Source organism: Dermacentor variabilis, chromosome 2 (genome assembly GCF_050947875.1).
Source record: "Dermacentor variabilis isolate Ectoservices chromosome 2, ASM5094787v1, whole genome shotgun sequence".
Lineage (NCBI taxonomy): Eukaryota > Metazoa > Arthropoda > Arachnida > Ixodida > Ixodidae > Dermacentor > Dermacentor variabilis.
The window spans coordinates 53261910-53274528 of NC_134569.1; the positions used below are offsets into that span (position 1 = coordinate 53261910).

A 12619-nucleotide genomic window follows, 5' to 3' on the forward strand; every position below is an offset into this window, starting at 1 on the left:
TTACGTGCCCCTTTCATTATCATGTTGAATTAATTTTTTTTTGCTCCTTAATTCTTCCAGACGAAACCATCTACAGCGGTACTGATGGAGACCAGGTGAACTACAACGAGCGGTTCTCGTGGGAGTGGCAGCAGGGAAGGCAGGGCTTCGGTCCTCAAGGTGCGTAGTCCGACGTACACAGGATGAACCGAGAGAAACGCCCATTTTGCATTCCACCAATCATTATTCCCACGTCTGATCTCGAGCTTTACTTTACTGTTGAATAATAAGCGCATACTTTATTTATACTTTATTTATACTAATAATAAGCGTATACTCCTACTTCCTCTCATGCTAGGAAAGGCTAGCGTGAGAGGAAGTAGGAGTACCTGAATGTTTTGTTCACGAGTGGCTTCAATGGGTGCCAACTTGCCTTTTTCTTTCTATCTGTTTTTATTATTACTGCAGTTTGTCCGATTTTAGCTTTCGAGGTTTTAAGTGTTGACTTGTCGTTTGGTCCTCTTGATGCGCAGCCGGCCACTTCAACCAGCAGTTTCGGGAGGCACAGGTACGTGGTACCCCTCTGCCGATTCTCTGGATCGCCGAGTACTTTACGTTCGACGGCGAAGGCATCCGTTTCGGCAGAAACTACCGCATCGCCGGCTGGTACACGCACATCCTTCTCTGGTGAGTTCAAGTTCCGGTACACGTGAGCGAGCATTCTGTGTGCCGTGCCAAAGAGGAACCGCTCTTAATGTAATGTCCTGTAGCAAATCGGTTAAGTCTTTTTTTTCTTTGAAATCTCCACGTCAGATTGCAGAGGCAATAAAGCCCTATTGTTGCATGCACGTGGAAAAGGTGTTCTGGAATGTCCATGTGCCCAGAAGCAGTTCTTATAACTTTTACTGCTTGCTAATTCATGAGAGTACATATCAAGTGAGGAAAGACTCGAAAATGACATAAGCTTACAACTAACGCCGAGAGGCAACAGATTGCCTGTTTGCCTCGAGTAAATTGTATTTGAAGGTTAGTAAAAAAATAATAATAAGGTACTTAGAGAAACTTAAGATAGTGGTGAATACGGCTGTAAGCAGTGAATGCGGCGCTAACAATGAATGATTGATGGGTAAAAATAAAGAAGATCAATAAAAGTTCAAAAGAAAATTTGAAATGAAAAAGATAAAGAACGTGCTCACCTAGCTAATGACTTAATTCCATCTCAGTGGTATAGCATTCACAAAATCGGTCAAAGCAAACGCAAGTGCTAACTAGAACGTCGAGCAACCGACAAGTTGGCATTGTACCCTTGCTTATAATGTAAGACGCCCCTTATGAAAAAAAAAGGAAAAGAGCGAGTTAGCTGGGAAGTAAGTGCACATTTAGGAGCAACCTGTAAACGCTGATAGGGAGTAGCAAGCAGGCAACTCCTATGCAACACACACCTGCTCTTCAGAAAAAAATAAGGACTGGATAAAGTACGTTTCAGCAGATGTTTATTTCATCGCCGTGCGCAAAAAGTTAATTGATGGGGTTTTACGACCGAATGCTGCACAGTTGAGTGTAAAGAACGCCGTAGTCGAGAGAGAGAAAAGGAAGGAAGGAAGGAAAGACAGGGAGGGTAACCAGACTGAGTCCAATTTGCTGCCCTACACGTGGGGAGGGGGATGGAGGAGTGAAAGAGAGACGCCGTAGTCGAACGCTCTGAATTAATTATGACCAGCTGCGTTTCTTTGATCTGCACCGAAATCTCGGTACACCGCGGCGTTTATTGCATTACGCGTTCGTCGCCGTAGGAAATTGAACGTACGACCTCGGCCATGCGCTTCCAGCTGTAGTGCTTACATCTTCGCTTCTGACGAGCCCCCATCGTTCGCATTCAGTTGCGTGGCACGCATAATGCTACATCACTGTCTGATCACCGCTCACGCGCAGGACCGCGTTCCCGCTCTGGGTGATCAGCAACCTGGTGTTCTTCAGCGTGCTGTGGTACGGCGCTTGCGTACTCATGCTGACCGGCGCATGTCTCGTGGCCGGCACAGTGGTGTACGCCAGCGTGAGGAACTTCATCCCGCTCGAGATCCCCTTCTACGACCACGACCATCTCGTCATTATCCGCATGCACTACGGCTGGTGCTTCTGGATGAATCTCGTCAACGGTGCGTGCAACTCTCTCTCTCTCTCTCTCTCTCTCTCTCTCTCTCTCTCTCTCTCTCTCTCTCTCTCTCTCCGCTCTGAGGCGTACACCGCTTCAAAGTTCTCTTAGCACCTATAAGCGAGAGTATCACGAGAACTGGTTCGTCCGTGTGTCGCTTTGTTCGGCAGGTCTGGTTTGCCTGGTCGCCGGTGCGGTGGTGCTGTTCATGGATCTGCGATTCCCGGACGTCATTGCGGCCTTCTTCGACATTGACATCCTCCAGGACTACGAGGAGATTTACAACGGTCGGTGCCCACTTTTAGAACTGCGCTGTTGTATTTGACTGCAATTTTGCCGGAATTGGCTGCCGTATCTGTCTGCCTGTACGTCATTCCTTCCGTCCGTCCGTCTGTCGCGCAGCCATACACTGTAGGTGTTGTGATGTGTTGCTAATCTTATAAAATACTGAACGTTTTGCATAATTGATAGAACTTGACTATACTGATAAATATTCGGCACATTCACTTCCCTAACACACAGACTGCACAAATGCAATGCGCAAGAATATTAACTGGAACAGCAATGCGTTTCACCGCGCATGTTGAGTACGTTTTTCTTGAAACTGGTGCTAGGAATGCACAGAGTTTCCAGCAGTTGTTTATCGTTTGCGTACTGGCTGACTTTAATTCTGCAATTATATCATGTCTTTTACGTGATTAATTAGGAACTTATAAGTGAAATTAGTCATTTTTGGCTGCACTGACGATTACCGCACAATTTCTTTGCGTTCGCCATTACTACGAATCTTGGTCAGCAAAAATTATAATTTTGTCTCGAATACACAGTTTTTAAATTCAGATACGGTAGATCCCGAAATAGCCGGTATAATATTGTTACTCAGTGAAGAAGACCAATTGCTTATATCCTTCTCGGTCTCGGTATACTTGGTCGTGGACGCCAACCAGCGTCGTTGCTGCTGAATTTTAAAAAAAACTGGAGTTTTATAACAAGCGTACCCAAGCTATATACTTAGGCGTACGCAAGTATACCTAAACTCGCTTGCGTTCTCCTGTACGCTTGGCGGATAAAATATCCTAACTTTGGGTCCGTTATTTCTAACGTTCCCCAATGGCCCTGTGCCATTATAGCTTTCTTCCTGCTCATTCCACGCATTAGAGTGTTTCGTGTTGGCGCTTTGTGTTACAATTTAAAAAAGCTATTCCATCCGAAATCTCATTTGATTGGCACTTATTACGCACCCACTACAGAACCTGTGGAGTTGGCGAAGGTCACGACGGATGACAAGAACACAGCGGCGAGTGACACCGCCTTACTCTTGCCTAGCAAGTCCGTGCCTGACTATGGAACAGATGGGCCAGATTACGTGAGTGTTGAGCATGCTTTCGTATAGACGTGTTTGATGTTTACTTGTTTATATTACAGAAAGAGGATCCAAGAGCATGATGATCTAGGCCTGACAAATCCCCCTCACTTTCAACAAGATAGCCCAACCATACCACTAATTTTACGCATTCCATACTTCCGGACGCTTTCCATATAATTCTCACGGAATCATAATAAGTCAGTTTTCTCCCCGTAACAATATGTTGGTTCTTGTGCGAATACATTATTGTGATAGCAATTATATGGACACTCCAGGCGCATTTTTGCCGTCAGCGTCGCCGTGAAGTTCGGTATAAAGTCCAAGGGCGACAATTTAATGTTCTAACAGACGCAGAGTTTGGCTTTCGAAGCGGCAGGTCTACTGAAACTGCACCGCTGACACTGAAAGAAGCTATAGTTCATCGCATGGAAAAAAGCGAATTCACACTAGGTATTTTTTTAGATTTCAGCAAGGCCTTTGATTCCCTCGACCACAGCATTCTTTTGCACAAACTAGAAACAAATGGCATTCGTGGTAGTTGCTTATCTTTACTAGAATCTTATCTTCAAAACAGATTCCGGAGTGTACACATTTACAAATGTAGCTCGTCATTCTTACCTGTCACTTGCGGTGCACCGCAAGGGAGTATTCTAGGTCCCCTGATGTTCAATGTTTATATCAACGATATCATGAACATGGACACAGCAGTTAAGTACGTAATATACGCAGATGATTCAACGATACTTATCTCTGACATTAACCTGCCTCATCTAATATACAGAGCTAACGACGTACTTTCGGAGATTTCCTCAATCAATATCAAAATCAATAGGCTGAAGATTAATCCAAATAAAACTAAAGCTGTTATATTTCATGCTAAAAATAAAATAGTGCCTACTCACCAGCCGTTAATTTTTGATTCACAGCAAATCGATATTGTTGATACGCATAAAATACTTCGGGTTTACTTTTCATCGAACTTAAGTTGGGATGCTCACGTTAACTACCTATATAGGAAAATCTCATCTGTAACAGGAGTCGTGTCTCGCTGCCGTAGTCTGCTGCCACTCAAGGCCAAACTTCAAGTATATCACGCATTATTTAACTCACATTTAAATTATTGTACGTTGATTTAGGGCACAACAACAAAAAGAAACTTAAATAAAATACTTGTTCTACAAAAAAGGATAATTCGCTACGTTGGAAACATTGAACGTCTGGGAACCACATGCAAATCATTTGAAAGGTTCAGTATATTTCGGGTTGACAACATTTACTCATACCGCTTGTTGAACTCACTCTACTTTTCAAACAGAGAACTCTCGGACTTTATTAGAGCCTTATCATGTCTAGAGCGTCGTGTTATTACAGTACCTACAAGAAACACCCATATATGGTCTATACCTCGATTTCGTACAACTTAGAAGTATCAAACTTTGGCGTTCAACGTCCCAACAACACTAAACACATATGAAAACACAACCAGTTGCAGTAAAAAACAGTTACGTTCTTTCTTTTGTTCTATTGTTTGCTAGTAAAAGATTCAGTATCTATAAATTTCTACTATGTATAATATATATGCTGCTTGCAAATCGGTTATTTAAAACATTAAATTTTTTTGCAGCATTTTTAGTGTGTTTGTGTGAGTGGTAAATATGCGGTACTATGTGTCGAAATTTGCATAGTACCGCATATTTACCACTCTCACAAACACACTAAAAATGCTGCAAAAAAATTTGTCGAAATTTGCATATGCATTTTCATCTGCATCGTATTTCAAGTGTATTTGTGTGATTTATGAATGTTATATTATGCATTGTAATCTGCATCTTTTTCATTTTTGCCTTTGTAACGGCGTACCTCAGTCCTTTTCCTCTGCACCTTGTATAGCCGCTGCCATGTCACGGTTACCTGGGCCCCGTCAAGCCGCTTTTACGGCTTTTAGCCCAGCGGACCTTCCAGTATATTGTCTGGTAAATAAACTTGAATTTGAATTTAAATTTGAATACCGTCGCCACGCGGCGTATGCTGTATACGCGAGTGAAGGCGTGCGATGGTGAGCCGACGATCGCGGGTCAGTCTCGCGCGCTCAAGGGAGGAAATCCAGGAGGAAGCGCGCCGTCTTCCGTCGCGTGCACAGAACCGGGGGGAGCGCGGGTAGGGGAGGGGGCTGTACTTCGGCAGCAAGGCGCGGGCTCTACCTTCAAAGCGATCTGCTTTGGGGACAGAGTCTAGGTGGGCCGATGGCTCGTATCTTTGCGTGTGCAGGGTTCTAGCCGCTCAGTTAGCGTCGAAGCGATAGACAGCACGAAGATCACTTCGCTCGCTGCTGCTGCTGCCGCCCTTCCTCACGCCAGCGTTTTGACAGCGAGTGTCTGCGGTCATCGAGTGTGGTGTGTGCCTGTTTGCCTGTGCGCGCCGACACCATGGTTGTAAATTTATTTAGTAAGCGAGGGTTTACAAGTTTATACCTTCGATAAACCTACTATCCTTACTTCGTATGGCTGTCTACTAATTTGCTATCGCAATCGACACTTCGCCTTTCGGGCGGAACTGCGACTTTTTTGGTGGTGGCTACCAAAGCCACAGAGCTTGATGGGCAGTGCCCCCTAAGTCCTTTTTAATAAAACGACAAGCCCCTTTTAACAACACAACAAACAAAGTCACATAAATTGCGTATAAATTCTGTATATGTTCCATAAAAACGTGCAATACATATGAAATTATTCGAATGCATACGAAGCGTTTCAGTATGGTTGTATTATTTTTATTACGGTTTCATGGTGGTAAATCTTTACATAGAGAAGAAATGACTCGAAGGCCTACATAAGGGATGGCGGTAAAAGAGGCAAAAGATAGGGTTCCGTATGAATTCCGGACGATGAACACAAATGACGGATTTTTGACTGGGAATGCTACGGCGGCAAGGTCCGCAGTAAACTTTCCAGCTTGTCTCATCGTGCTACGTGAGTGTAAAGATGCCATGGACCTGAAAGTAGAAAAGCACGTAGGCAGCACATGAGAGTTGGTGGAGCCGCCACGTACAAATAGCATACATGTTTGGCCCATTGCGCGCCCGTTCTGTTTTTTTTTTAGCATTTCTTTATTCTTTATCAAATGTGCAGGCACAATGGCTCGAAAGCACTTTCAAAGGCGACCAAAATTTAAATGGCCTGCTGCATTTATAGTTTGCACAGAGTTTGCATTTCATGTAGTGTACGGCGAGTGGCAGCGATACTCCATAGGAGGCGCACTCACAGTGTCGCCCTCCGGGGGTGTCTGTGCGCTCGCAGGAGGCTCCCGCACTGCGCAAGCGCAGTGCCTACAACCGCTACCAGCGAGTTTCCGTCCGCAAGCCTGCTCCCGCACCGCGAAGGCTTCCCAACGTGCCGGCGGCCGTGCAAGAGGAAGATGATGACGAGAACCCTATCTACGAGAACACGCTACAGGCCCCGGAAGGGCGAGTGTATGTTTCAACTGCGTTTTACAGTGATGTGGTAGAAGAGTGGAAGCCATAGTTGGCACTAGTCAGTCAGGACAGTGATCATCCGAACGCACGTGTGCATGCTGCACGTGTTCCTTGTTCAGTGTCAGAGCGTCTTCTTCTCAGCCTTTCGAGCGCCAAAGCACATCCCGAAACAGTTCCAGACACCCCGGAGCAGGGACAACGTGAAACTATTTCAGTCTGCTTCGATTACAAATCCGCCATTAGCCCTCCGTGATAGGTTGAAATGGCTCGGGCCCTGCCCATATGGGAGGAGCCCGAGCCATTTAAACTTCTCGCGGTGGGCTAATGGCGGTCGTATTTGGAATAAAAACCTGTTGGAATAGTTTCACGTGCTTATTTCATGATAGCAAGTTTCACAACGCATGCAGTGTTATCTGTAAGTGCATGCATGCGCACAATTTTACGCTCCACTGCCAAGAGCTGTTTTCACGTCGGCACGTACAAACCGTTGACACGTTTAGACGAACCAACGACAACAGCCACGTGATTTGACGTGGTGTAAAAAAGACAGATTTGTCTTGCCATGAACTCGGATGACGCATACAGCATTTATGTCGTACATCCTTCTGCTGGAAATGTCTTGGGTGTGCTGCTGAAATGCCCTAGGCGCTGGGTATCAGAGATATTTTTAAAAACTTATAGCAGGTGTTTGTCAGCGAGTACAAGCGAACATCCCCTTTCCGGTGAATAATACAGCTTACTGGTTCATTGGATTCAACGTACCAGAGCAACATTGGGGCAATAAGAGAAGCCGTTGAAAAGGATTCCGTATTAATTTCAACCACGTACAGTGTCCTTTGACGTCCACCTAATCTAGATGAACGATAGTTTCTACTTTGCGCCCTGATAGTGACGCGGCCGCCACGACTGGGGATCGAACCCGTGACCTCACGCTCAGCAGCAGAACGCCATGCCTACTGAGTCATCGCGGTAGGTTGTTGTTTAAAGGAATTACTTCATAACGAATGTCACAGTTCAGAGAACTTCAACGCCTGAAACAAAGCTGAGCAAAGCGTTAAGTGATTTAGTAATGCTTACCTGATAAGACACGCGACACTGTTAAAGAAATCCGTTTCCTGCTATGATACGCCGAGTAAGTACAGCGTGAGGCAAACAACTTCATTAACAACTAATTTTGCGGCGCCCGCGACACATTGTGGAAGGTAGGTCGTTGGTAGCTTGGAAAAAGTAGGCCCTTCCGACAACAGCTATAGTTTCCAGGAGGGCAGAAAGCGCTAGGAAAGAGAGACCTGCAAGTCTTCTCCTCGCACGTTGTATCACCGTTCACGTGACCACTACAGACAGCTCTCTGCTCTGTAGTCTAAACCTTCTTGTACCAGCTCCACAGACCGGCACCACCATACGAAAAATTCCGCAGATCTCGTGGCCGCAAGATCCGTGGCCCACACTTGAAGAACTGGAGATAACCTATGCCCGGGCCCTTATTTCATTCGCAGATACGGCGCAAGTTCCAAGGAGAACATCCTCATGGACACGCTCAAGCGTTAGACCCACGTGGGCACGGACAACTTGATTCACGGTGGCAAGAGTGGCCAGACGTCGTCGCAACGCTGCCCGTCGTTTGCACACGGTGCACTGCGAAGAACTGTCGAGAAGCATTTCATTCCAAGTCTCCACATGACTGGAAGCAAAGTGTCCGTTTGACGGACATTTTGTTCGATGGAATGTTTGTTCGTTTCTGTTATTCACCCTTTCATTCGCAACAGCAATCTGTTAATAAACTGCATGCTCGATAGCGCAAGCACTTTAAGCGCGCGGTCGTTCATGGCTTTTTTCATGCGAGTGACTTTTTCGCAATATGGTCGTTTTTTAATGATGTTAACAGGTTTAGAAGAGAAGAATGTACCATGCAGAAGGAGCACGGCTGAAGACCACCAGGCTGACGATCTACTTCGAGAAGACGACTCATAAACGACACTCAATAGTAAACGGCGGGGAGAATGAGGCCGCCGAGACTTGGGATTCAAACCCATGGCCTATCATAAGAAGCCAACAAACACTGACACCAAGCACAACATAAGGGAAATTACTTGTGCTTAATAAATGAAATAAAGAAACTATTCCCACCTGCGGCAAGTTGTTTTTTCATCCACTTTAATTTCCATGAATTTATCGTTTCTTTATTTCATTTATTAAGCACAAGTAATTTCCCCTATGTTGTCCTTGGTTTCAGTGCTTGTTGGCTTCTTATGATATGACTAATAAAAATCGGGCCCCTCGGTTAATCCCCTTTCTTCTTGTTTAACGCCCCCCCCCCCCCTCACATCATCACATCCATCCGGCCATCACATCCATCCGGCCAGCCACTGCTAGTGATGAGGATTCTGCCGGTGTTACGTGCAGTGTGCGTCCGACTGGGGTCCACCTGAGACGCAAGAGGACGAACGCGTCTGCGCGTGCGTCATGGAAGCCTTTAACGTGAGCTTTGCCGCACTAAAACTGTTCATGTAGAGAAGCCCGCTTCTGCAATTTACTTCGCTTTGCAGGCGATGGCATGCGTCTACATTCGGAGTGTGTACGCATGTGTGAAACCGGGAATGCTACACAGGAATGCAATAAGCGTAGCTAGGAACAAATAAAAAATAAAGCACATACTGGCTGAACAGAACAAGACTACTTTAGACTTTGATACTGGCGCTTTACCGATCGTACGACTGCGGACTTGCTGCGCAAAAGATTGACTTGATGTGTTCCTGAGGCAGTCGGCGGCGCCGTCAGAGAGAGGACGAGAGGCTCTCCAGAAGCGATTTCTTGAAGCGATCCATCTGTGGGTTCAATATCCTCGCTTATTATTTTTCAAAAATTCGACGCATTTTCTTTTTTGATTTTCATCTGAACAGACAGTGTTCCTTCCTTGCCTCTTTTTCTTTTTTCGCGTATAGATACTTGTGATAGTCTCGAAAAGATCAGTATGATCCCTTTGTTTTGCCATTAATAACACATGAATTAACGCAAGGTTTTATGCCTTGTGCTTGGCGCATCATAGCCTAGCGCTGACCTAGCGTAAGCGCGGCCGAGTGTAGCCGCGACGCAGTTGCAATGGTGAGGTTAGTAAATTAGTGAATACAGGGCCGAGTTTGGCTGTCGTCAGAAAAAGTTAATTGGTTACCTCTGAGAGGGGGATTTCGTCCTTAAGTGGGCGTAATTAGGCTGATGATGACGATGGTATCGCATGGGTGCTCAAAATTTTTATCGCGACCGAAAACATATGGACACCCCAGTTCCCGTCGCCGTGATGTTCTGTATAAAGCCCAAGTGCGATAAGACCCTAGGACGATAATATCCTCGATCCTAAGCACACCGCTCGCCCGCGCGCGGTATGCTGTGCGTACAAGGGAAAGCGTGCGAGATTGAGCGGAGGAGGATGTTGGCTTGATGCGCGCCGTCTTTCCGTGCGACCAGTTTGGGAGGTCACGTGATCAAGCACCCGCTAAGAGAGGGGGAAACTTAAGCGTTGTGTTTTGACTATTGTTGACTGGGCTGAAGGCCTTAATTCTAAACACATCAGTGTGAATAAGCTATTCCAGCATTGCAGTAAGATATGAATCGTCGCATGAATTCATTCGCATGAATGAATGAATGAATGCGCCCAGACAGTGTCAAATGCGTTCTGCGAATTTCTCATTTCGCAGAACTCATCAATGACTGTGCGTGCCATGTGGCATGCCGGACTGATATTGCAGTCTCTACTTTGCAATAGGTCCAGTACTTTTGTAAATAGGCTTAAATGGAAGAGAAACAGAACGTTCATTTGCTCAAGCAGTCCCCTACCTTCCTTTGCCCGCCTGCTGTTTGTAGCGATGACTTCGGCGAGGCATACTAAGGACAACAGGAAAGCTTTTCATTGCCGCTGTGCAAGACGCTATCTGGCAGGCCCATCGTGTATCGCTGAGACGCTGCAGCTCTATCACTGGCAAAGACAACATTTTCTGCACATCTACGTACAGAGAGTGAATTGCAGATCCACTCAGGAAAGCAGAGGCATTATAAAAGAGAGGAAAAAAATCCCTCACTGGTTTTATCTCCTTGCAGACATCCACGATGACTAGATTGAGGCGGTGGTTCATGCACTTGACGTAACTACGTACACTGTCTGCGGCACTTCTTGCCTGAACAGCGCCTGGACGCCCCTTGAGTTACCGCTCATTGCACTCGCTCCATCAAATGTTTGAGCAATGCACAGCTGAGTATCTGTGCCGCAGCGATTCAACTTTTCCCTTGCGTAGCCCAGGAGCGACATTGCATCCAAGAGCTCAGCGTTGTGGAATACGAGAAACGGCTCAAAGACAGCCCCATATAGTACCTTACTACAAATGATAATTTTTCCGTCTTGCTTGAGCTCTTGGTTTCATCGAAATTAATCTGCCTCCACCTCCCTGGAGTACACCTCGCTAAAATGTGACTTGCTCTGTCCTCCTGACTTCATCTGCATGTAGCAAAACCACGATGTCTGGCAAGACTTATGCGCGAGTGAGTTTTCGTGCTTTCTGAAACCAGCATATTTTTCTAGGGCTTTTTTCCAGTTACTGTATCCACCGTTAACAAATGCAGATTTCTCATTGGCACCAGTAGAAAACATTCTGCAAGGGTAACAGAAAGCTGCGCCAGCTTGCGCGCTGTACTCCAACCAAGAAAATAGGCGGTACCAGTCCGAGTGGAAGCTTCTGCTCAAATTGCCGTACTTTTTAGATGGAAATGGGCTCAGTATTGGCTGTGTAGGTGACTCTGTCTTAAATCTCGAAATGTCCAACTGGCCTGCATGGTCGGCATCCACATCCGAGGCGATGAATTTGGTTGCCGAATCAGATTAATCCCTTGCGGCACACGATGCGGAAAGCTCGTCACACTCACTGTTGTTGTTGAGTTTCAATAAAGCTTTAGTTGAGAGTTAGGGCTCGTCCTGTCTTCTGGTCTGTGTGTGGATTGTGTCACTTCGCGCTATAATCCAAGAATATGTTACTGTACCAACTCGCCCAACTTTCTAACCTTTTATATGTAGCTCGCTGCATTACTGCATCGCCATTGGTGCAGTGCCTTTATATGTTCACATAATATAATTCAGATTGATGTACATCCGGCCACAAAAATTTACGGACCACGAGATCTCAGAAAACGTTCAATTTCTGAGCAGCCTGTAACAGTAGTTAGTAAAACTGAAGATCACAATGTTCACGTGTACTGGTAGAGGCTGTAAATGCGAATACTAGACTGCATTGTGAGGCTGCTCAGATTTCGTCTTCCGTAATATTTTGTGGCCAGGTGTACGTGACCGGAGCCGAATACTGCTGCGACTCGTGCTACAGCTACAATGCTCTCATGCGCTCAAGCACATACAGGTAGATTTGTACTTGGTAATTTAATCGTCACACGAGCGGTACAAAACAGGCTATACAAAATTGTGTTCTCATAGCAATTAGGGTAACCGCAGCACTTCGTAACTTTCTGGGCGCAGATGCTGGCAACGCGCGGCCGCTTTGTGGACGTGGTGTTGACATGGGCATGTGATTTACGTGTTCAAGCGTCACTTTCTGAGCGCGAGAAACCTTTGTGAAGCTTCGAAGGTCGGTGGTAATAACATACCGCGCCATTTCCA

General features: G+C 45.9%; 1 protein-coding gene across 2 annotated transcripts in view; it reads left to right on the plus strand.

Moving 5' to 3' along the window:
* LOC142571849 (dual oxidase maturation factor 1-like) overlaps positions 1-8778 on the plus strand; it is a 61964-nt gene extending 53186 nt beyond the window's left edge. For both annotated transcript variants that reach the window (XM_075680506.1, XM_075680505.1), the window contains exons 5-11: positions 61-159; positions 513-666; positions 1912-2135; positions 2302-2418; positions 3382-3497; positions 6791-6963; positions 8463-8778. In XM_075680506.1, coding sequence (XP_075536621.1) covers positions 61-159; positions 513-666; positions 1912-2135; positions 2302-2418; positions 3382-3497; positions 6791-6963; positions 8463-8514 — 935 coding nt within the window. In that variant the 3' untranslated portion in view covers positions 8515-8778. The remainder of the gene's footprint in view (positions 1-60; positions 160-512; positions 667-1911; positions 2136-2301; positions 2419-3381; positions 3498-6790; positions 6964-8462) is intronic.
* The last annotated feature ends 3841 nt before the right edge of the window (positions 8779-12619 follow it).